Here is a 21,023-nt window from a genome sequence, read left to right as displayed (position 1 = left end):
GACAAAAGACGAGCGTAATCACATGTTCATATCATGTGCCATGATGCCATGTCATATCTATCGAAGGTTTCTCCTAAAAAATACGTAACTGCGTTACCAAACGCGCTTCCATTGTGTTGGTGCTGGGTGCAATGCTCAACTGTGCTTTCTCCTTGACATTGGAAGATAATAGATTACTCCAAAAAGAAGGTTTTCCCATTCAAAACATAAGAATAACGATACTAAAAACATCTTTTTTACAATATTTTAACATTATTTATGTATCATTATCTAATTGATCTAAAGTTACTCCACAATCAATAATAATAATTATAAACACCAAACTAAACCAATTAGATAAATGATATTAAAATATTGTAAAAAAAATGTGGTCACCAAAACATAAAAAGTAAATTGACATTGTTAAAGTGCAGAAAAAAGTAGCCTTGGTGTTATCTAACTAAATTCTGATGTGGCATTATCATCATACATGAACAAGAAAAAATCATTGTTATGTAACAGATGACAGAGAGTGAACGAAACCTCGTTGAAATTATCCAGAGTTTCCCACGTATATCTTGTCTGTAGATCACTTATATACCATAATGCAAACATAAGTTGCACACAAAGTGCAAAAAAAATAATGGAGCGAGCAATCTTACATCTGGATATAAAAGTAACGTGACATTAAAACCACTCTGTTCTATATTCATCGTAAATTAGTATTGCAGCTCAGAAAGAGATGAGATCATCTTTCGATGATTGCTGTTTCTTTGTATCGTGTCCCCCATCTGATGCTTCACCACTTTTTTTCCCAAAAATCATCTCATCAAGATCATCCATCATGTCATCGTTGCTTCCTCCCTGGGGTGTTCTTGATCCAGCGGGCTTTCTAATCAAGGCATCTTCTTTAATATGGCGTGGTGATTCGTCTGGCTCCACAGCAACTGGTATCATGGCTGGTTCAGGCTGAAGTGGAGCAGCTGCAGGCTGCTTCAACTCTTCGTACTTGGTCAGAACCTTCTGAATCTCATCGTTAACGTTCAAGGCCTCAAAAAGCAGTGCTTCATTATCCCCAGCAGTTTCAACAATTCTCTGCACAGTAGTTTGTGACCGACGACACTGCTGTACAAGTGTGGAGGTCAAATCATCCTGCAGATGGAAGAAATGGTCACGTTTACATTTTTGGCAATTCATCAATGCCTGATTCAATACGCTTCTTCTCTAGCAAGGTACATCACATGGTTAAAACTGACTTTTATTTGCGGAATTTGCAAGGGTAGTTTAGAATAAGTTCTTGACTGGGTGTTGCCTAATTAAGTAAATAGGATAATTAAGAGATTATTGAATAAATGGCATCCCTCTTTGCAGTACCATCATCCTAATAAACCAGTAATTCAAAATTTCAGATAAAGAATACCCATCACTGCATTATCATGGCCAAGGGGGATAATAAATCTCGATACTGGAAACCATACAAGATATAATTAACTTCAATAAACTATAACAAGCATTACCAGTTCATTTTGTTTCTTTGGAGAGGATATCATTACTATTATCACTGAAATCATCATCAATAAATCGGTTCCCTCAACTGCCTACGGAGAAGACCAATTTCTTAAGTCTATTTCAGTTTTACAACACTTTTTAAATTTCTATACTTCAAAATAAAATAATCCAAAGAACAAAGTCTTGCATTGACAAATACCACTCACGATTTTTTATGACTATATATATATATATATATATATATATATATATATATATATATATATATATATATATATATATATATATATATAGTGTAACACATAATTCTAAACCAATAAAAGATTTTCAAAAGAACAAATATTTACATAGTAAAGTAGCTCAAGATAAACACTGACCAGTCAGAGTAAAATACGGAGATACACTGGACAAAACCTTGTGAAGATAATACCCAAGTGGTTTACGTTTACAGTAGATGACATTTCCATAACCACAATATCTACAATTTTTCCATCACCAGTGAGTTCAAACTGACAACTTTATAGATTTAAGAAAACTGTCCGCTTTCGTATTGTGAAAAGCACAAGACAGTAAGCAAAACAGAGGCCATCACAGCACAGAGTAAATTTTGATGAGAGAAAAGGTCATGCAACAACATCAGAGGCTATTAGTTACAAAAGCAACTGAAGTTATATCCATATCCCATCCACAAATAACAGAAATCGGTCGTAATCCAAACCTAAATTACTTATGGTCAAAATCAATCGAGAGCAACGAAACAACACATTCAAAAATAGCAATTACTAACATCAGACCACCACAACGAATATACCTGTAAAGCATCCTGTTGCGGCGAAGACGACAACACAGTGGAAAGAAGCTCAATGCTATTTCTCGCAACATCAAAGGCTTCCTTAGTCTGTTCAGGAGAAAAACTCTGAACAGGAACATCATGCTCAAACTGCCCAGGAACATCATGCTCAAACTGCTGTTGAAGACTGACATCAACCTCCGTAGCAGAAACTGAACGAGGCGGAGTGAATATAGGAGCCAAGCTTTCATTGTCACGACCAGGAAACCTTATACCCCTCGATTTCAGACTCTGAAAAACAACAAAAAAAACTCCTAAATATAACCGAAAAATTCTCACACCAGTTAATTAATTCACAGGCTTTGGTCTCAAACTGTTTGAATTCAACTAAAAGTGAAGACAGAAACAGAGAGAGAACCTTGTAAGTTTCTTCAAAGACGGGGAGATATCGCAACTCGCCGGTTGACTCACCCCAGGCTTCGATCATCATCAAGGCCTTGTTCCGGTTATTGACGACCGTCTGGGGGTCGTCGATGAGTCTGACCATCTCGTCGAGAACACGCTCGGCGGCGACCTCGGAGAAGGCCTTCTCGCAGTTTTTGACGCAGGTTTCGAGGAGGACGAGGGCGAGGTACTGAACCCTAGGGCTTTTCACCATGATCCTCTTCTTGATTCCCCTTATGAGCTCTACGCTGGAGAGCTTGTCGGTGTTGATGAGGTCGCAGAGATCGAGGTTGAGGGCCCAATCGGGCTCGTCTAGGGCCTCCGAAGTGGCGTCCTCCACCAGCTTGTCGGCCTGATTCGGGCCCTGGAAGAACTCTCTGACCTTGAAGCTCATCGAACTCATTCCCTCACTCATCTTCCGACCCACTTCCACTCCTCCGATTTTCAGACGCTCCCCCAAAGCATTCACTTTTTCCATCAGATTATCGCTCATCTTCTGATTCTGATTCTGATCCAAACAAGATCAACGGAAAAGGATTTTTCACAGTGAAGTGTTCGGTGCTCTCAACAACGCGTGACGACTGGGCAAAGTCTACCCCTTCGCAACGCAACACTCTGTTTTCCCCCTTTCCCTTTCTCTGTTGTTTCCTTTTAATAGGAACAGAGTGTTTTAACTTTTCTTTAAAAATATCATATTTAGGGTTTCTTCTCAATTCATATGTTAAAATAATTTAATTGTTTAGATTTTAAATTGTAATGTAATTAAGTGGATAGCTTCATTTAGACTTCAGAGGTACTTTTTCAGTCTTCTTTACCATCTTCCAAACTTCCTTCTCACTCCAAATTCATTATTCCATAACTATTTTCTTTTTTCAAACTCCTTTTCTTCTAAAGTTCTAAGTGTTCTAGTCAATTTGTCAGTCAAATTACCTCATAGATTGTGTCACTTACCAACAACTAAGTGTAAATGAGTTGAGTTTTCCCCTATTCTTTAATTATATAATCAAGTTAAATGTGAATCACCCTTAAGCTTTTTAGTTAATTAGTTAAATAAATTCAACGAAACACTATATACGAGTCAATATTGTTGTATTCTTTATAACGAATTCAGTAAAATCCATATGAATTTTTTGAAAAAATATAGTTTCTTTTATAAAAATAATTACCCTTTAAAAAAATATTATACTTAACTTGATGAATTAGTTGAACAAATGCATATCACCTGCTCCATTTTCTTCTCTCTTTTTTTCATATTTGTTTACAAGTTTTATCATGTTTAAAATAAGTGGTTGCATAAGTTCATCCTTTATAACTGTGATAGTTAATAAATGTCGTAAAAAAATTCTTCCTATGTATTTTATTTACAACAAAAACTTCTTTGTTTCATAGGTTTGAGACGAATAACGAGTGTCAATAATTCATATAAACGTACATTAACCTATACATGTGTGTATGCTGCAAATTCATTTCGTGTGTGGTATTTGTATATTTACTTAATAAGTAATATGTTTGCCTGTGTTTTTTACATAATATATTTGTTGAATTTTAAATTTTAAATTTTAAGGTTGATTTGGAAAATTTTAGAAGGAGATGCAAGAGAGATTGTAATTCAATTTTTTTTTATTAATAACAAACATGTATTGATGATTTTTTTTATTAATATTAATTGTTTCCCTACACTATGCACATAGAAATAAATAAATCAAAGTAATGAGAAAATAACAACGATACAATATTTATACATAAAAAAGAAATATATATTATGCAATTTTGAATTCTTTGAACATCTTTCATTTTAATTTTTTTCATATCTTTAAGGACTTTGAATTTAAGAATTTATTTTTATTAATATCATTCACTTTTCCAAGAAATAAATACAAAGGAATCACGCAGAATAAATTTTGTGCGATTTAATAATAATAGTAGTAATCACTTAAAAATAATGATAGTAATCAATAGTTTGTTGTGTTGGGTCTTTTGTTTGTTGTGATTTCCTTTATATTTTCATTTTACTTACTTATTTTGGTTTGTTTAAAACTGAATGATTATATTAATTATAATTATAATAATCACTAACAAATCAGCGTTACATCATAATTTCAACAGGGCAATTATGACATTCGATGGCAGTTTTGTCACCACTTAAAATATAAGTTTTCATGGCTGTAATATCTAGTTCTGTTTAAAAAAAAACTATTCTTCAATGTTATAATTGTGACTGAAAAAAAACTACCATATCATAATTATGCTGATTTACATTTTAAAGGGATGAATGTCAATTTAATATAATTAAATTTTCTTCTCACTTTATTTCTCTTTTTATCCAAATAAGAAAAAACTCTTAATTTTTTCATATTCACTCTTATTTCATCAATACAAAGATAGAAAAGAAATGTGCATTTCTAAGCATGGATAAAATCTATTTCAAACACCCTTTTAATGTATTCAGCAAGTAAAGAAAGATAATAAAGAAATAAAATATATAAGTATAAATTCTCAATGAATTAGAGTTAACAATAATCTCAGAAGTGAAAGCAGCTGGGCGTCCATAAATAGGTGAAGGTGAAATCTTCAAGAACTCCTGTTTTCCTTTCATCAAATTTCTTATCCTTTTTCTTTTGGTTAAAAACACTATTTCATCTCCTATCTAAAGCTAAAAAGGGGACAAAATTTGCACATTTGAGAATAATGACTATTATCCATAACCTCTAATAATGTCTATTCGTGATAATCAAAATACCTGAGCAGGACAACAGAAAGAAGTGAGAAAGGAGTGACGTTACAAGTCGTACAAAAACCCAATCATTGGTTACTTCCATCACCGTTTCTCAAGACCCAAACAGAACCTTTTGAAACACATAACTCACTCATGACCTGAAATTGTTTCAGAAAAAGATAAACAAACAACCATTAGGATAATAAACCAGGAAAACATCAGTCAAGCTTTTATTTGCATTCTATCCATGTTAAAAAAATCATTATCTACTTTCAAATTAATATGGCTACACAGGTGACCTTCATTCTCTTTTATCTTGTCTAAAATATCAAAGTCTCAAGATAGATTGTGCAAGGTTTCCTGTCTTTGTGTCTATTTACATCATATCCATGCCTAGTACTTTTTGTAAACTACAAATAAATAAGTAGCATACCACAGCCAACTCATGAAAAAAAAAATCACCTTGTTATATTCGTTGTTAGGGACCTCTCTACCCAGTTTTCTCCTTGCAGCTTCAAGTATCTCAGCCTTCTTGAGCTTGGCATTGGGTCCACTTCCACGAAGCATATCAATTACAACATCTCTACAGAAACAGATGCAGTCCTTAGCATTATCTAACAAATGAAATATGCTACTTGTTTTTTAAATTTTCAGACCTCCCATGGAATGAAAACATTTTCCTTTTGGGGGTAGAGGTGAGGAAGAGAAAAACCAACCTGAATGGATCATCTTGTGATGATTTCAATACATAATAACCATGGATTTCACATGAAACTTCATTTATGACTGCCATTAACTCATTATGTGGACCATCAAGACTGTGAGCCGCATCCACAGCAATTTTAGAATCTCCCTTTGAAAGCATGGCTTTGGAAACTGCCATCTCACGCAATCCTTGGCATATCACTTTGAAACTGCCAATATAAATAGAAACAGCAGAAGACAACTGTCAAACAAGATAAAAATATAGAACTTCTGTTGAGCCAAATTATATTCAATGAAGGAGAATTCCCCCCTCATGCAATTACTATCACCATGACTATAAGAGTGACAAACTGGTCAGAAAGATGCATACCACTGAGGTGAATTTTCAAGGACTGGCATCAGCAGCTTACAACCTTATCCCAATTTAAATAAAGATTTAATCCAAATAACCAATTGCCATGAAGAATTTGGTTTGAGGGAAACCACCAGACATTAGCTGACAAAAAAGTAGTTATTTATAAATTTAGCCTAGAACCATAGCCACCTCATTTCTGCAACACGTACACAAATTTTATCTCTCTTCAGATCACCCACCTATGTCGAACTGAAGTCCCTCAATATCACTCCAAACAAACCGTTCAAAACAAAAATTCCAATCAGCAAGACATTGGAATAAGAAAGAAAACATTGTTTTATTTGTTTTTACAAAAGAATATTAGCTCAAAAGATTTCTTCAATTCACTGACTGACACTTCCAGCCATAAGTACCACGGCCAAAGAAATACAGCAGAGTTTCATGTGGCTTTACACTCCCTCCTGTACAAAATAGTATAAAATTCTTGATGCCACATGGGACCTAGTTACATGCCCAATGACTGTTGTGAGCACAGCTTGTGATCTCTTGGTGTCTTTGCATACTATATCAAGAAAAGCATACAATCCAGAACACGGGGATACAACATTTTAAAATATATGCATAATACAACATAAGGTGTTAACAAAACACACAAATCTCATGTAACAAAAGAGAAAATTGATTTCTTCAATTACACAAAAAATAAAAATAAAGCACGTGTGTTGTAAGTGGTATGAAGTTAACTACAACTATCGCGCTTCTCAATATTATCACAACAATAATTTCAACATGGGAAATCACCAAAGCAAAAGGATAGATGTCTCTATAACAGTACCTGCAAACTTTGTTAGTCTGAAAAAGCTTCTTGAGGGCAATTGGTAGAGCATGTCGGGTTTCATTTGACATGGTCATTTTCCCAGTAGACACTCCAGCCAGACTTGTTCTCCCTTGATCAGAACTTGCTGATTTAAGAGCCTCATTGTTTACACCTTGGTTTGCTACAGCACTTTTACCAATTTTACGTTTTCCAGCATTTGATACAAGACCAGGTAAATGTTGTTCCAAACCTTTGAAAAGTCTTTCCTGTTTTTCAACAATATCTGGATAGAGTTTTTTGAATGACTCATCAGGTCGCTCTTTGAATTTCCAGTAAGGTTTTGGTTCTCCAGCAGATTTATCAAGATTAGCTGTTTCCAAGCCAAATTGCTTCAGGAACTCCTTCACATGAGTAGTAAGTTCACCTCGAACATTCATATCAGAAGACTGAACTTTCAAATTCTTGCTAAACATTAGTAAGACATAATCTCTGGCCAAAGATTCTGCGCCACCATTAGGATATAGCAATGAACTTTTTGCAGTCCATAGTCCCCACAACAATATTGCATGTTGCTGTAGGAATTTTAGAATTTCCTCCTCGGAGTATTCAGGAGCAAAGTGTTTTATAGCACTGAAACGCTGTGGTGTATATGTCTATCATAAAGAGCAGTGTTAGGCAAGTTATAAAAAGTAGCACAGAAAAACATTATTCACGAATAGAAGATTACAGCACAGAAGAACTAGCTGATTCAATTCACAAACAAATGAATTTTTATATGGGGGGAAAATTAAAATCCCCTACCTATAATATTCATAACCTCTTTTGAAATCATTGTTACTTTTGATATGTATTATACGAAATCTAACTATACATCATACTTTTGACTGTATTTAGGTTAATCCTGAACTTATTTTTAAAACTATGCAGTCCATTGATGTTAACTTAAATTTTTGCATTAATTTATTACTTACGGATATGTATAAAATTTTTGCATTAATTTATTACTTACGGATATGGATAAATGTTCAATTATCACTATTTCAACTACAGTTAAATTAATAAACTGAATACTTGCTTTAATTCGTTCTGTAACCAATCTAATTTTAAAGACATTAGTTGTGATGTGTGCACTACCACCCAAATAAGCAAGTTCATTAATAATTAAGACCAGTGTTAAATACAAACACTTTTCATTCATACTGAAAGCAGAACTTCAGTGTTTGCAATATTATCAATGAGCAGTTTCGTGCACATGTCCATATTATTTGCTATAAATATATCCACTAATAACAGTTAACACACATAAAACACCAGTAGTGAATTGGGAATATGATAGGTTCAAGGGAAATGTTTATATTAGGAGAAATAAAAGGTACAGACAGTTATAACTTTCTGTGGGTAGGTTTTGTTGTCTTAGACTTTTATGAAGTTTGTGTAGGAAGTCAGTTTGGGTAGGTTTTTATTTGATTTTGTACATTCTGAAAAGAACAGGAAGAGTGGAGAGTCTGGTTCTCTCGAATAACCAGAAATTTTATGTGTTTGGTTTCTCCACATAGGAGGAAATCTGGTATGTTGTTGGAATAAATATCTGCGGTTTCTAAAGCATTTCATTATAGGTCTGAATACCTATCAGAATACAGAATATCTTCTTTAAAAATAAGAATGTAGTCAACTATGAACAAGCATAGGAAGTAAGAGGAAGAATTCTAGATCTCAATGTCCCTATCTCAATAAAAAACAAATAATGTTACAAACCTTCAGCATTTTCTTAAGTCGCTCTTCCACGGGTAATGATAGTAGATCCCTAAATTTGCATACACACGATAGTCAGAATTATAAGTCAATAGCAATAGAATAAACCAATAAAGATAAACAATGTAGAATTATAAGAGCAAGAAACATAATATCAAGAAGTCAACAGAAGCAATAGAAAGTATATAACAATAACAATAAATATACAGAAAAGGACAGACTAGCAGATACAGAAGGACAAAGAGTGAGTCCTACATACAGCTAATGGAAAACCTTTAATAAAAAATGAGGGGGCAAAAATTAAATTAAAAAAATTTGACATTCAAGGAAGACGGCACCTTTTAGAAGGAGCCTTTGATAAATTGTTGCTGGTTCCTCCAGGACACAGTGCGGTAACATAATCAAACCTGAATCAAAGATTTACAAACTTCAAAAATTCAGTAATTCACATATCAGATAAGAGTGCAAAAAGAACAATAGGACATATTACGCTCTCATTGTGAAGTTTATAGGAGAACTTTCTTGTCCCATCATTTGCTCCAAATATCTAGAGGAGAGATCACTCTTGCAGCTATGGTACTTAAGAGGTAGCCAGTTCTTCACACGATGTAGAAAAAAATAACACTGATTAGAACAGGAACTTAAAATAAACGGAATGTTATGAAACAAAATCACCATTAAGAAATTCTTGACAGAAAATGCAAATATATGGAACTATTTCTTACTTAATTTAAGAGGAGAACATGTTATTTATCAATGTATCACAAGTTCGTTACGGATTGTCCCGTGCAAAAAACACAAAATAACCATCGTCCTAATCCTACATCCATTATTCATGGTCATAACCATAAACATTTATTGAAGTTGTTAGAATATATGAATTTCATCTTATAAAAATATTTTATTGTATCTTAGAATGTCTTATATTATCCTCGAGGATTAATGGTCCTATTTCCTTACTGTCCCTTAGGATTTGTCATCATATAATAAGAGAAAAAGGTTATTGAACAATAAAGAGTGCATGTCAACTTATTAGTGGAAACTAAATTAAATGAACTGTAAGACACTACAAGAACGTAATCCAAATTTCAGGAAAAAAAAAAGGAGAGACTTGACTGTAGCCAGTAGCTTAACATTATAGCCAGGCATGACGAAATACAGAGATTTTGTGGAGATTAGTTAGAGAAAGGGAAGAATTAGAAATTATGTGATCAGAAGCTCCAGCGTACATAATCCAGGATCTACAAGAAAATGATAGAGAGAAATAAACTTAAAAAACTACTCGATTTAGAGACTGAGGAGGAGGTAGTTCTAATGGACAGCCTTTAGTTAAAAAATACTCTTTGCAATCATTGTCTGACAATAAGAAAAACTTATTCTCTTAAAACTTCATCCTTTCCCTCGAAATCCAACGTCTACACTTCTGCAAATGTTAAGAAAAATAAACTGGGAGAGGAGGGAATAGAAATTGCATTCAGAGTATAGTTGTGGAGACAAAACTTTGACAAGGATTAAAATGAACAAACTGAAAAATTACTAGATTAGGAGAGTTAGAGATAATTCTTGAGTGGACAGCCTTTAGTTGAAATACTCTCTGTAACCATTGCCTGATAAGAAAAACTTATTCTCTTAAGAAGGAGATCCATCCTTTCTCTCGAAATCCAACACTAATTTGCAAACGTTAAAAGGTATGAACAGTGGAAAGAGCAAATAGAAAATGCACTGAGAAATAATAGACATGAAACGGGGAAGATGACTCTCACAACAACCCAAAAGGGCAACCAGCAGAATGCAGCCAAAAGTAATGACTGTCTGACAATGAGAAGAGGGTTCACTAGACAAGGGAGTGGTAGCATAAAGAGGCAGCTTTCCCAGCTACAAGACTACTTCGTCTGGCCAAAACTTCCAGATGGAGACAACAGACAGGCCAAGTCTGAGGAGCAATGGACTTGTACTGAAACTCAACCTTGCATAGACAGAGCAGATGCACAGCAGAGACCAAAAAACATCATATGTAAATCACACAGCAGGATTAACTACTATAGTACCTCATCCTCATCATTCTTTTGCTCAATAGATGGTTCAGTTGGCTTATTCTGCAACAAAGAAGAAAAATATATTAGCTAGAAGGAAATTAGCTAACAAGCCTTAACAGAATACAAGCACCAGAAAAAAAATTGCAAGATGGATTGATACTGGAACAAGACAGCTTGTGAACTAAACACACAAGATAACAAAATCTATGTCTAGTTTCAAGCATAGTTGGCACAAATAGAACCAAAGTGCTAATTGCTAAATATTAAATTTAGCAATTTATGAACAACAAAGCCAATGATCTTGTAAGTATGAAGCAGCAACCAAACATTTGTAACTTTATTATTTTTGGGGGGACATACATGCCTATTATGGATTTTTTAATCCTACATTTACTTGAAATAAACCAACCTAAAATAAACCACCTAATTATCTAAAAAAGTGCATGGAAAAATAATTCAAGATTGCCAATGTCATTGTATGAAAACTATAATTCCGGCACCTTGCTCTAGTAAAATCAAATTTAAACTGACATAATAAAATAACTATGATGCATGAATGGAAAAAATACATGGTACCTGCTTCTTTGATGTAGCAACAGGCTTTTCTTCATTAGAGCCCTCAATTTTGACTGTAGCATTTGCCCCAGCTAAGGTGACATTCTTCCTTTTTGAACCACCAGAATTCAGATGATATAATTTTGGTCGAAGCTGCACAACTGCATGAATTGGATGCAGGTGTAACTGTAACGAAGAAAAAGGTAGGCAAATTTACATTTCTTTTCTAAAATAACAATCAACTTGAATATCACAAAAGAAAAATTCATAAAATCATCATGCTCTCAGAAGATATATATAAACAAAATGTTGGTAGTAGACACATAAGGCATCTGAACTATATAATACTTTAAAATGCTAAATATAACCATCTGCAATTAAATGAAAAGCAATCAATTTTGCTGGGTGAATCATTCATGATTCCAACCTGATAAGTCTTTACAAGATTATGTTCAATTATTTTTCTTTTAAGTAATCCAAAGTTTTCCCATTTATTTCAAGGCACGCTTTTTATTCCTTGTTCAAGTCATAAAATAGAATGGGGTAAATAATTACCTTATCTCCCATAAGAAGCCCAGCAGCAGTTGCAGCTTGTCCACCTGCACGAGGTGGCTTCCATGAAGTTGAATAAGTCTGAAGAGAATTAAAACAATTGAATCATACTTACAATGCACACAATATAATGCTTTTCCAATACACGTAACAAGTACAAAATAAAAGTACTTAATTGTAAGCATCAACTTCAAATATTCTTGTGTTAAAAGTTTATCGGGGCAACTTGACAAACAAAAAGGTTTAGCATACCATGGAATAAAAAAAATAGAAATAAAGAACACATCAACACCAATCAAACATTATATCACTAGTTGAAACAAGCTGCATGGATCAAAGTTCAAACAATTGGGAACCATTGTACCATTGGTTCATTTCATAAAGATTTCACAAAGTTGTATACTAATACATTGGTTGTCTAACACAACCATTTAAAAATATAGGAAAAGTACTTCTGATGAGTTTAAGTAATTCTTTGCAATATTTCACGAAAACAATATGCTTTTTGCAAAAACTGCAGCAGGTTTTCTGCTAATTGGTGAAGCAAGCTTTTGACAGGCTAAATTTTCATTGCACTTCCCATCAATATATGAAGAGAAGCATAAACTAACTATGATTCTCTTAACAATACCAAATTAACATGTTGAAAATTAAGTAACATTGACAAGCCACAAATAAAATGACGTAATTTAAAGTAATTCCGGCCCCATCCTTTAACCCTCATTTAAGGGGCATCTAGAAAAGTTTATGTGGGCTTAGACAATGGCTTATAACTCCTATAAACTATTTTTAACTTCATTAAAACAGATCTTGAGTGAAGTAAGACTTTTATTGACAAAATTATAACACAAGTTCAGATATCCAATAAATGTATAACTAAGCCATTTATCAAAACACGACCAAGATGTCCTAAGGAAAACTAGCAAAAGTAACTAGGTTTGCCAGTTTCACACAACTTCGCACGTGCAAGTGGAACCAACAAATAAGTATTTTGAAGGATGCTAATTTCAAACAAGTAGCCAAGATATCATAAAGGAGCACTAATATATCCAGGGAATAATGGCTTCTAAATTGCCAAGCCCGCATCAAAACTACTTGAGTCTTTCTCCATAAAATATTCAATAGAAATACACTTATATTGCTAATTTTAGAGCCAAGAAGCCCTAGAAACTTCGTCATCACTTGTTTAACCAAACATCTTGGTTATTTTACTTTACTCAGTGTGGTTTGTAAGACACACTTGAAATGCAAAAATGATGTACACCTCATCATAGAGATAATCGCAGTAATAAAGAAGTAAACCTGCTTGGTGACGTTGTGTTTGTTGGCAAACTCTCTGTCAATATTACTTGACTCCATTTCAATGGGTAAATCAAGCTCCACTTCTGAACTCTCTGGTTTCAACCTTACCTACACAATAATAATTAAAAGGAACGTTAACATGATTGATATCCCATTTTCCTCCAGAAAAACTATTCAACAAACATACCTCTTCGCATCTGTCATCTATGTCGTAAGGTCGCCAACTAGGTCTCAAGGGATACTGAAAAACATACAACTAAAAAGCGACAAGGGAAAATTACTCTCAAATTATGAAAAAAAAAACTGCAGAATCGAACAAACAAAATGGCGTGAGCGAAACGCCAACCTGAGTCTCGGCATCAATAGAAGGTGTGAAGAAAACGTCAATTTCGCGTATAACTGTGTCTTCGGGAGTATCTTCGTCCATGGGATCATCTCGTCCTGCTTCTGCTTCGTCCTCGGGTTCAGATTTCGGTTCCGTTTCCATTTGGACATCGGTGTTGAGTTCAGGCTTTATATGAATTGGTGACACTGTTGCTACGCCATCTTCGTTCTTTTTGACAGTTGCAACGAATTCTTGAGACTCTGGTTTGGAGATAGATGGTTCGGGTTGGGGTTGGGGTTGAGGTTCAGTTTTGGGGCCAGGTACCACTTTTGGTTTAGGTTTGAGCTTCGATGATTTTGGCGCGAACTTGGAGACTCTAGAAGCGGCCTTCACTGGCGCTTCTTCTAAGTCGTCGAAGTCCATAGCGTGGAGTGCTTAGTTGCTTCACGGCGGATGCGACCGATTACGGCGGGTCAGGTCGCCGAGGGACGCGGCGGACGGTGGAGAAACGGTAGTGGCAGTGGTAGTGATAGTGCCCTTAGCCTTCTGATATGAGTAAACAATTTTTGACGCTACTGAAATTAAATTTTGTTAACCTAGGAAGTGATTCACCTAAATCTCCCCTTTTATTTCGGTGAGGTTTTTTAATCAATACAAAAAATCTTATATTATATCATATGATCAAAGCTAATTTCTGATTACATTTTCTGCATAAACTAAGGGATATTTTTGTAATAATACAGAAATAATATCTGATTCTTGAGATAAATAAAATATAACAGTGTAAGATCTTATTTATATTTCCAAAGATAAATTCAAACTATCACAATTGCAAGATGAAATATATCATGTTGTTTATATATATTATATTGTATATTTTATAATATACAACCATTATGAGAGACTTTTATTTGGTGAATATAATTAGTTTCCTGGTTATACTTTTTAGGGTTAAATATGTTTTTAGTCCCTAAACTATTGGCCGTTTTTGGTTTTCGTCCCTCTTCCAAAGTAAGGTACAATTTGGTCCTCATTCTTTAGAAAAACGTTCGTTTTAGTCCTCAAAATTTTGTTTTTAGTCCTCGTTTTAGTCCTCAAAACGTTCGTTTTTTCGACTAAAACGAACGTTTTTTAAAGATTAAGGACTAAATTGTACCTTACTTTGGAAGAGGGACGAAAACCAGGAACGGTCAATAGTTTAGGGACTAAAAACATATTTAACCCTACTTTTTAATATATGAATATTTTACCTTTCAGTTGTGGACAAAATCATTATATTTAAATTAGTTAAGGTTTTCGTCTAATTTGTGTAATAAAATTTTAATATAAAATATTCTAATGTTATAAATATACATTGAATAGAATATAATTTTAAAGATAATGATATCTGAGTTTATATTATTTTTTTAACATAATTGTATTTTTTTACTTTAGACAGAAACTTTTAGGATCATTTTAGAAATTGTTTTTCTTTTATGATTGAAATATTTTCCTTTTAAAAATTATAAATAATAGTAGTTGGTATCAAATAATTTATTGTTTTTTAATGTAATGATTACATAACAATAGACTTGAGAATTAAAAGATATTTGCTAACTCGGTTAAAATAACAAATTTATTATAACCATCAATAAAATTTTAGTTTTCATATAGACCCAAATATTTGTTTTGTTTGTTACAATTATTATAAATAATTGTATTTACAAGCTAATTTATTTGGGATAAATAACCCATTTAATCTTTAAATGTATAACCCACTTAAACTAATGAAATATTTATTATAAAAAAAACTACTTTCTTTTTTTAATTTAGTAGTAATTCTGCAGCAATCCAAGAGCTAATAAAAGTATTGTACTGTTCCAAAGGGTAAAGGAAAGCAGCAGCAAGCTAGTATTGGAAACTAGTGGCACAATAGCCAAAATTCAAAATACATAGGATATATATGAAGTTTCGTAGCTTCGTGTTTTTAAGCCCCTAATCACAACCAAAGCACACGACATTTCAGCCAGATAAAAGAAAAGGCACTGATCAAGTTGTTGGATGATATCTGTCAGCTTTCTTTATGTATACATATGTAAGATGACTTTGTCTGCTCAGCAGCAAAGGACCTAAACCTGTGTAGGAATCATGAACAGAAAAGCGTTGGAAACTAAAACATTACACTGCCCAACTTCATTTCATTTTCCCCAAACCAACCAATTCATGCATATGTTAAGAGCAAAGAAAGGACGCATATAATTGCCATGTCGATACAATTAGGTTATAGATATATATGTCAAGGGAGAAATGAGAGTAAATTCCCGCTCCAACTCTTACACCACCTTGTTGTAAGTTGTACCAAAATATGGATATGGAAGTACATGTGAAGTAATTTTCTCTCTTTGGTTACACAGCAATTGAGCATGATAACAACGAGAGGAGATTTTACACTTGTTTTAGTAGAGGGAACTACAGGAACCAGTATGCTTATAATGATGTATAAGTGAGATACTCCAGTCTAAAAAATTTACCTTCAGTTGCAAGAAACATATCTACACAATTAGGACTTTGATGCAAGAAGTCCCATCTGTTTAGTAAGATTGTCAACATGCTGCATCTTATCAACATTTTTCTTCTCATTTTCCCTTTCCAAAGGCAAACCCTGGTCTTCAGTCAGACCACATCCTAGAGTGCTAAATTTAATTTCCTCTGCGTCTCCTGTAAGTGGGCTTGGCCTGAAAAACAACTCCCAGAACTCATCATCGATATCAGGGAGTTGGGAAATTCCATCTGCATCGGGTGAAGAATAACCAGCTTCTACAGTGTGCGGTCCATCCAAAACAGATGACACATCTATCTCCGCCATGTTCCCCTCCACACCATTCAGATTATGATTCAATAAACTGCTTGCAGCTTCCACCCCTTGACTCTGACAAAAGCCCAAGACAGCAGGTGAAGATTGCACCTCGGATATACTGGGCATACAATTGACGGGAAACTGGGAGTCTACTTCCATACTTGTTAGTTCAGAAACAGGAGGAACAGTAGAAAGGGTCACATTAGAAACCTGAGTGGATGAACTGCTGCTATCTGATGCAATGGTAGAAGGGATATCGTCAATGAGAAAAACATCAGGGTTCTTAATTGATGATTGGGTTGCGGTAGAATTGTTTATCTGCAATATCTGGCGAAATAATGATTTTGCAGCATTGTTTATGGAACTCTGGTACTTGACTACGTGTCCATCAAGACCACTATGGAGACTGTTGGTGGTTAAATTATCCTTCTCCTGACTGTGGAGCCTCCTCTTTTTATTAGCCCCGGTGATATGTTTCTTACTTTCATTCTGCTGCTGTACAAATTGAGCTAAGAAGCCAGGGCTGTGCATGGCCTTTGCTAGGAATGACATCATTTGCTGCTGGCGCTGCTCCATTGACTGCACGCGTTGCCCAACATTTTGCAACTGGTTATCAGTCACTTGCTGTTTCTGTCTCAACCTAACTAGTTCCTGCATAAGAACATTCTTATCCCTTTTCAGTATTTCCACCTCTTCCTCAATCCCAAATTTTCCCACCTCGACACATGCTCTAACAGCTGATTTTTGCACTTGAGATGGTTGCTGACTACCATTTATATGGGCAGATTTACGCCTACTAATACTTTTTAGAAGTTGTTTTTCCCCTCTTAAAAATCCTTCATTTGCAAATTCCCATTGATCTGGATCAACCTTCTTAAAACCCTGTTTGTCAGTAAAAAGGAAATCATTGAATAATATAGATTAAGAGAAGAAAATATGTGTAAACTAAACAAGTAATCCACCTAAATTAAAATTACACGTAATACTAATAATAACTTGTGAAGGCGAGATGGCATGTGAAACAATATTCTCGATGAGTGTGTGAGATACAAGTAAATTTACTTAGATAGCAGTAGAATAAATTGTGACAATTAATTAAATTCTTTCAAGAGTGCAAACCAAGGACCTATATTGGACATAACCTATATCCTTATTACATCATTGCAATATATTTCTACAGAACATAACCAAAGGTTGTCTTTAATCACAAGTTTCTAAATTATATTCTATGATCTCTTTTTAATCAACCTACCCTAAAGCTACCATAGTCACAATTATAAATTTTGCACACTGGTAGCACCAGCTAATGTATCCACCCCTTTTTTCAATCTTTGAATCGGACCACGTCATTGCTCAAGTGTATTAATAACAAAACTTAGAGATGATATGGACTCTCATAAATTGCGCAGCAGAACAGGAAGGCCAAGAACGATTATTTACGTAATTGTTCCTAGTATTATCGAGTATCATAAGATTTTCAACTTAAGCAGCCAGTCTCACGACCAAACACCGAGAAGGGGCAATTTCAATCATGGTAAAAACAAGCAAAAATTATTTGCAATAACTTCTATCAAGAGAAAATTGCTTTCAATCAGAATTTAAGCTTGTAGTTTTCTCAATCTTTACTGGACTTAACTCCTAGACAACGAAAACCTAGTTCAGAAACAGGGGAAAAGAGAGAAAGTAAGGAAAACAGACTGACAGCATCTTTAATCAAGGGGTCATCAAACTCGGTTTCCTCATACACATATTGACATATTTTAACCTATAACAAGATATAGAAAAAAACAAAAGTAAAAGAAAATAGAGTTCACTTCGCTAACTTACTATGCAAACCCAGATCTAACCAAAATTTTGCCCAGCTAAGCCAAATTTACTAAAGTCGAGCATACCCAATGAAGGTGTAATACTGACCTGCAAATTCGAGATTCATACCAATCAATGAGACGCCACAGTATTGAAAGATAGAACGTGCTACATGGAATGAAATAAAACAACAAGATAGGGTTTCCCATAAAGCACAAATATAAAACCCAACAGAAAACAACAAAACCCTTCAAATCCATCGAGCGCACAACAACAAGAAACCACGATCCCTCTGACCCCGAAACAGAAAAACAAAATAAAAGAGAAAATTAGCAATAAAACTAAGAACAATAGTAAAAGAATAATCGGAGGAAAAGTGATGCGATGCCCACATAAGTATTCAACTGTCTGACGAAGCTGGAGAAGTTGTTATGCTTAAAATGTTTGGGCAAGATGTCTGTGGCGAACTGGGGAACGTTCCAGACAACAAAGGTGTTGTTGTGTTCGCCCCACGACACGACGGAATCGGTGGAGGGGTCGTCTACCATGTCGTAGGTTTTGCTCAGAAACGGTGCCACACAAACACTGCTGTTCCACGATGCTCCCTCCATACCAGATCAACACTGATTCCTATGCCTAAACCAAAATTTAGGTTTTGCCTTTATTGCACACAGAAGAAGAAGAGGAAGAAGATAAACGGAAGGTATCACGCACTCCAAACAACTCTCACTCCTTTCACTTTAATGTCTCTCTTCTGCGTTTATTTATTTCATTGTGTTGTTATTTTAATTTTCTCTAATTTTTTTCTCTTACTTTTTTTCACTTCATTTCATTTCTTACTTTTTTTTAAATATTAAAATAAATATTATCATTTAAACAAAAATAAAATATACTTATAATATTATAGTAATTCTTAGAGTTTATATAATTATATTTGTTATTTGTTGAATATATTATTTCACTTTATTGGACTATTGTTGAACCATCCATTAATGTTTAGTATCCGCTCCAGAAGTGAAGGAATGTTGAAAATCACACATAAATAAGGTCAATTTAGAGTATATAAGTGAATGCAAATTTCACCTCTGGGGAGTTAAATTAGGCTTAAAATCCATAGTCTTGTCAGGTGATCATTGTACCGTCAATGACGCCTTCTGACCTACCTTCTGTTACCAATACATTGAGTTTTATAGGTTGATATACCGTCTTTGCAAATCCTTATATGGTTTAAAATAATCTCCTATGGCTTGGTTTGAAAAAGTTTAATAAGATGACATTGTTCTTACAAATAATAATAATGAAGACCAAACACATTGAAATTAATTATTATTTCATTTGAAAGAAAATTGTATTTGGATATATCAATATTTAGTTCATTAATTTAAGTGATCAGTTAGCAGTATTTTCTTAAAGTTTTTATAGGATTGATAATTGATTATATTTGTAATAAACTTAATATATATGTTAACTTAAGTTTTATATTTAATTAATTTGACTTGTTTTTGTCTTTTAGATATAAGAGATGGTCGTTTAAATCAAGAGAAAAAAAGGTTACATAAGAAAGAAAATAAAAGAAAAAATTATAAAAATTAGCAAATAATGAAATAAATATATAATAGATTAAAAACATATTTACTTTATAAAAATATAAGAATATTATTATATCATTATATATAAAAAATTATTTAAATTAAATCGTAAATAGTATAAATTATATTATAATAAAGTTTAAATGGTTAAAAATAATATCAATAAAAATATATTAAATTAAAATATAATTTATAGAAATTAATATGAAAAAAAATTGGAGATTATTTTAAATAATGTTTACTAATAATTTGAATTTATGAAATTATTTTAAATTGGGATGTGGTTGTTTAAAATTCATATAAATTAAATGGGAGTAATTTTTTTAAAAAAGTTTTTATATTAATGAAAATAATTGAAGTGAAATGGTTAACTTGAAAAGCGATAACAACACTTTTTATTAAATGATTAAATAGCAAAATATTATAATAAATATAAAACAGGTGATGATAAAATTTTATTACTCAATTTGAAAAGGTAAACGAAAAAAATCTAAACACAATAAGAAAAAAAGGTTAAAAAAATGTAAAAGAAAAACATAGCAACAAAATAATAATTGTAACAAATTGATAACAGTGAGATAACTTTTGGTTCAATTACTTCGAGCAAGATTAGTTTCTCCTTATTCTTCCAGATCTTTCATTGTAAATATTTTTAAATGAGTTGATAAAGATTTATCTTCATTTTTATTTGATAAAGTAAATAAGTAGAAACAAAAATGAATTTTTTAATTGATTTTTTAATTGATAAAGATTGTGAGTTTTATTGTTTTAAAAATACAAATTTAAAACTAAAACGTGTCAGTATAAAATTATAATTTTTTAATTGATTTTTTTTTTACTTATTTTCAAGATATTTTGCTCTTAGTTCTCAAAACAAAGCAAAAGAAAAGTTTACATGTTTTTTATTTAAATTTACTTAAATTTTCGATTACTAATAAAAATTCGGGTCATGTAA

General features: G+C 33.2%; 3 protein-coding genes across 3 annotated transcripts; all 3 read right to left on the bottom strand.

Annotated features, from left to right (window-relative positions):
* Positions 1 to 507: 507 nt before the first annotated feature.
* On the bottom strand, positions 508 to 3,384 carry LOC124846424 (TOM1-like protein 1). The gene is made up of 3 exons (XM_047323682.2): positions 2,697 to 3,384; positions 2,300 to 2,569; positions 508 to 1,131 (listed from the first exon to the last, which is right to left on the bottom strand). Exons 1-3 carry the CDS (start codon positions 3,213 to 3,215, stop codon positions 712 to 714), a joined length of 1,209 nt encoding a protein of 402 aa, XP_047179638.2. The 5' UTR covers positions 3,216 to 3,384; the 3' UTR covers positions 508 to 711.
* A 1,804-nt stretch (positions 3,385 to 5,188) lies between these two features.
* LOC124846423 (SIN-like family protein) lies at positions 5,189 to 14,439 on the bottom strand. The gene is made up of 13 exons (XM_088100707.1): positions 13,859 to 14,439; positions 13,700 to 13,768; positions 13,513 to 13,620; positions 12,214 to 12,291; positions 11,680 to 11,844; positions 11,116 to 11,163; positions 9,558 to 9,664; positions 9,406 to 9,474; positions 9,071 to 9,119; positions 7,334 to 7,968; positions 6,155 to 6,352; positions 5,901 to 6,021; positions 5,189 to 5,596 (listed from the first exon to the last, which is right to left on the bottom strand). The coding sequence occupies exons 1-13, from the start codon at positions 14,258 to 14,260 to the stop codon at positions 5,525 to 5,527; spliced, it is 2,121 nt and encodes a 706-aa protein (XP_087956833.1). The 5' UTR covers positions 14,261 to 14,439; the 3' UTR covers positions 5,189 to 5,524.
* Positions 14,440 to 15,704: 1,265 nt separating this feature from the next.
* Positions 15,705 to 19,222, bottom strand: LOC124846426 (heat stress transcription factor A-1b-like). Its single transcript, XM_047323684.2, has 3 exons — positions 18,872 to 19,222; positions 16,348 to 17,555; positions 15,705 to 15,951 (listed from the first exon to the last, which is right to left on the bottom strand). Exons 1-2 carry the CDS (start codon positions 19,088 to 19,090, stop codon positions 16,377 to 16,379), a joined length of 1,398 nt encoding a protein of 465 aa, XP_047179640.2. The 5' UTR covers positions 19,091 to 19,222; the 3' UTR covers positions 15,705 to 15,951; positions 16,348 to 16,376.
* Positions 19,223 to 21,023: the final 1,801 nt, after the last annotated feature.

Source organism: Vigna umbellata, chromosome 10 (assembly GCF_029865625.1).
Source record: "Vigna umbellata cultivar VRB3 chromosome 10, Vumbellata_1.0, whole genome shotgun sequence".
Taxonomy (NCBI): Eukaryota; Viridiplantae; Streptophyta; class Magnoliopsida; order Fabales; family Fabaceae; genus Vigna; species Vigna umbellata.
Note: the sequence above shows the minus strand (reverse complement) of the source record. Positions and strands in the feature narration are given on the sequence as shown.